The following is a 3,393-nucleotide window of genomic DNA, read 5'->3' as shown; positions in this document are numbered from 1 at the left end:
TATAAAAAGAAAAAAAATTTTTTATTTTTAAAAAATTTTTTTTTTTTTTTTTTGTGTTGGGAAGAAACAGCTCATTTTAAGATAAGGTAGTAGGACTACAAGTAGAACATAAATAAGTTCATGATTCGACAGATATAATGAACTAATTATACGACGTACAGTTTGAGCATGCATCAATTGGCGTATAGACTGACACTTGGGACACACCATTTTATCAATATGAGATGACTCACACACCACCTCCATGTAAATTCATCAGGATCATTTGTTTTCATTGGAAACACAAATTCCTAATATTAGTAATTTATTACTAATCGATGATGATGACCCTAATATATGAGCAAAGTCAAAAGTTGATTCAAAGAAATGACAAAAAATTATATAATACGATATGAAATCTATGTTTGAAACCAAAGTTTGGACTTTGATTGGGCCACCCAATTGATGGGATTAAAATAAGTTTACAAGGAATCAACATGGATGGTAATGTTCATACTTACAAAGTAAGACTGGCTACAACCAATTACAAGGATTTGATTTTGACAGTAGCTATATTCAGATTTTGCTAGTTGTAGCTGCACAATAGAATATATGTGTGCAGTCTACTTTATGGATTGAACTAAGTCCCTAGGAGTTGAAATACACGTTTTGATGAGAATATCAAAATGTTTGATTTTTATCAAAATAATGTTGAATCATTTGTGTATAAAAGGTTATAAGTGCGAGCATATTAGTATTTTTGGTACTATATGTTGGTGACAATTATTGGTTAAATGATGGATCTTGGAAGGATATCATGTGTTCATGCAAAATCCTACAAGCGTTAGAGATCATTGACAAGTAATAATTTTAATGAGATAGAGTATCGTCTCACAGGGAATAAATTTCAATTCGAGTTTACTAGTTACGTAAAATATTTGAATTGCGTGTAAAAAAAAAAAAAAAGGATTCTGATTTGATTTATGTTAAATTAATCTCTGAAACCTATAGAAGTGTGGTTTTTATCAATTTATGAATGATTGTGTTGAAATTCGAATCTGCATATTGCTATCTATTTCAATTCTCAATTATATATTTTAATCATAGTCATGCATTCTTAACATTTGATAAAACTAATATTTGTAACTTTCTTTTCCAAGATAAATTAACTCTATTCTAATTATGACCTGAGTCTATTCGTAACCCTAATTTGAATGATTAGAGTGCATTAAATTCCATATTATTAATATAATTAAACATGTGATAAATGTTATTTCCAACATCTATTGTACATATAATAATTTTATCCCGTTCTAAACTTATGATTATCTAATTGGAGATTAAGCAATTACATAATGCAATGGGTATGTAAAATTCATCGAGAACCAGAACTAAACTAAATCAATAGTCTTGAATTAAAATAAATAAAATAATAAGGTTCATCTTCATCAAACACAAAATGGTCTCGCCTAGCATGATTTAAAATAAATTATAAGAAGAATAATGAAAAATTATGGCCCGAATTATGAAATCGTGAAAAAAAAAAAAAAATCTTGCCCTTCCATCCCAAGGTTGAATTCTTCAAAATCTTAATATAATTGGCTTCAATTCTTGGCAAGGGATTGGTCTTCTCTTCTAAAAGTAATGAATTATCCTCTTATTCTTGATAAATTTGATGATATTATTGTGTATGAAGACGCAAGAGAGAGTTCTACAGTGTTTAGCACATGCTTTGTACTTATAGGAGATGTAATTAGGTCAAAAAATACGTCCGATTTGAGTTCCAAAAGAGATTCAATCATAGAAGGATAGTTGGCCCGTCAGTTGAAAATTTGTCCCCACTTCGTATGAATTGGTGCGGCCACACCATAGAATTGAAATGCTCTCTCATCGATTTTGATCGCGACGACTTATTTCTTGTGCATTTAGTTCGCTTGTTTTTCTCTCTGAGCAGCTTTCAGTATTTTGGTCGTAATTTTCTCTCTTGATATTCAATTAGAGTGATTCAAACTGCGTTGAAAAGATAATCCAAGAGGATATAATTCTTCTAGAAGTAGAAATTTCCCAATTCAAACGTTTACTACCTGAAATAAACGAGTCTCAATCTGAGACTAAAAATTCGAAGCACAACTTTTTTGGGTGAAAATTTATTTGTGAAAATCCTTTGACTATATTTCACTTATTTGACCTCCAATTGCATCCAATTGATCATATTTGATCTTCAATAATCATTTTTATGTTCGGAATCAACTATTGAATGTTTACATTTTGGTTCCCAAACTTTGAATTTCTTTCGTTTTTTACCTATTTTTTTTTTCTTCTAATCCCACCAAGTTGCCTCGCATTTTACCTAACAAATAAAATTAATAACCAATTAAGTCATAAGTTATCAAAATTAATTACAATTGTTCTAGTGTCTAAAATAAATTTATCAACATTTATTCTGGGAAACATATATAATCCAAGTATGATTTGATCCCAAATATCCTGTGATTAATCTCTCCAAAGACATATTTAGAACACAAATTGAGATTGTGTCCTTCACGATAAACTAAGTTTGAAAGATAGTGGCAAACATATGGATTGGCCTTTAAGGCTCAAAATAGCAATTGGGGTTGCAAAAGGATTTACATGGCTACACCACAACTGCAATCCTTGTATTAGCAACCGAAACACAAGTTCCAACATCAACTTACTGGATGTCAATTAAGAATCGAAAATATCAAATGATGGACTAGTTAGTCTCATTAATCCCATTGGAGCTCATTTGAGTATTTTGTACATGGTGAATTGAGGGAGATGGACTATGTTGCTCTAGAATATATAAGAACTTTGCAGCTACTCTAAAAGGGGATGTCTATAGTTTTGTGATCGTGCTTCTCGAGTTAGTAACAAGCGAGAGATCGACCAATTTGGCTAAAGCCCCAAAGAGAATTAATAAAAGATTTGTAGATTGGATTTTTCGGCTCTCTAGAGCCTATGTACTTCTAGATTCAAATTTTCGGTCCTTTGTTGGAAAGGGTTATGATGGTGAGCTTTCTGGATTTCTTAATATTGCTTGTAGCTGTGTGCTGACTGATCCCACCATCTTTGAAGCGTGCATGTTTTTTAGAGCTATTGAACAACAGTATAATATGGCAACGAAAGATGACATCTTGTTGCCATTTGTAGATGATCTTGCTGATCAACTAGATGAACTTATTATCACTTGATGTCCATAGAAGATCTATTAAAGACAAATGATGTTATTCATGATGAAACTACCAGCAATTACCCTATATGGCATATATGTGGCAGTTTGTTATTTTGATGCGTTAATATGGTAGTTTTTTTTATTGTTTTATGCATCAAATAACAAAATGTCGTATGTATGCCACATAATATGATTATCGATAGTCCTCACTATGAATAACA

The 3,393-nt window shown here is 31.1% G+C and overlaps 1 protein-coding gene across 1 annotated transcript; it reads left to right on the top strand.

Moving 5' to 3' along the window:
• The first annotated feature begins 2,557 nt into the window (after nt 1-2,557).
• On the top strand, nt 2,558-3,191 carry LOC111404553 (probably inactive leucine-rich repeat receptor-like protein kinase At5g48380). Its single transcript, XM_023033344.1, has 2 exons — nt 2,558-2,657; nt 2,818-3,191. Exons 1-2 carry the CDS (start codon nt 2,558-2,560, stop codon nt 3,189-3,191), a joined length of 474 nt encoding a protein of 157 aa, XP_022889112.1.
• The last annotated feature ends 202 nt before the right edge of the window (nt 3,192-3,393 follow it).

The sequence above is a fragment of the Olea europaea genome, chromosome 11 (genome assembly GCF_002742605.1).
Source record: "Olea europaea var. sylvestris chromosome 11, O_europaea_v1, whole genome shotgun sequence".
Taxonomy (NCBI): domain Eukaryota; kingdom Viridiplantae; phylum Streptophyta; class Magnoliopsida; order Lamiales; family Oleaceae; genus Olea; species Olea europaea.
The sequence above is the reverse complement of the archived record's forward strand: the minus strand, read 5'-3'. Positions and strand labels throughout refer to the sequence as shown.

Bases quoted from the DNA above. Each gene is read 5' to 3' on its own strand.
- LOC111404553 (XM_023033344.1), top strand. From the start codon at position 2,558: ATGGATTGGCCTTTAAGGCTCAAAATAGCAATTGGGGTTGCAAAAGGA. The intron at 2,658-2,817 runs GTTCCAACATCA...AGAACTTTGCAG, and splicing joins TATTAGCAACCGAAACACAA to CTACTCTAAAAGGGGATGTC.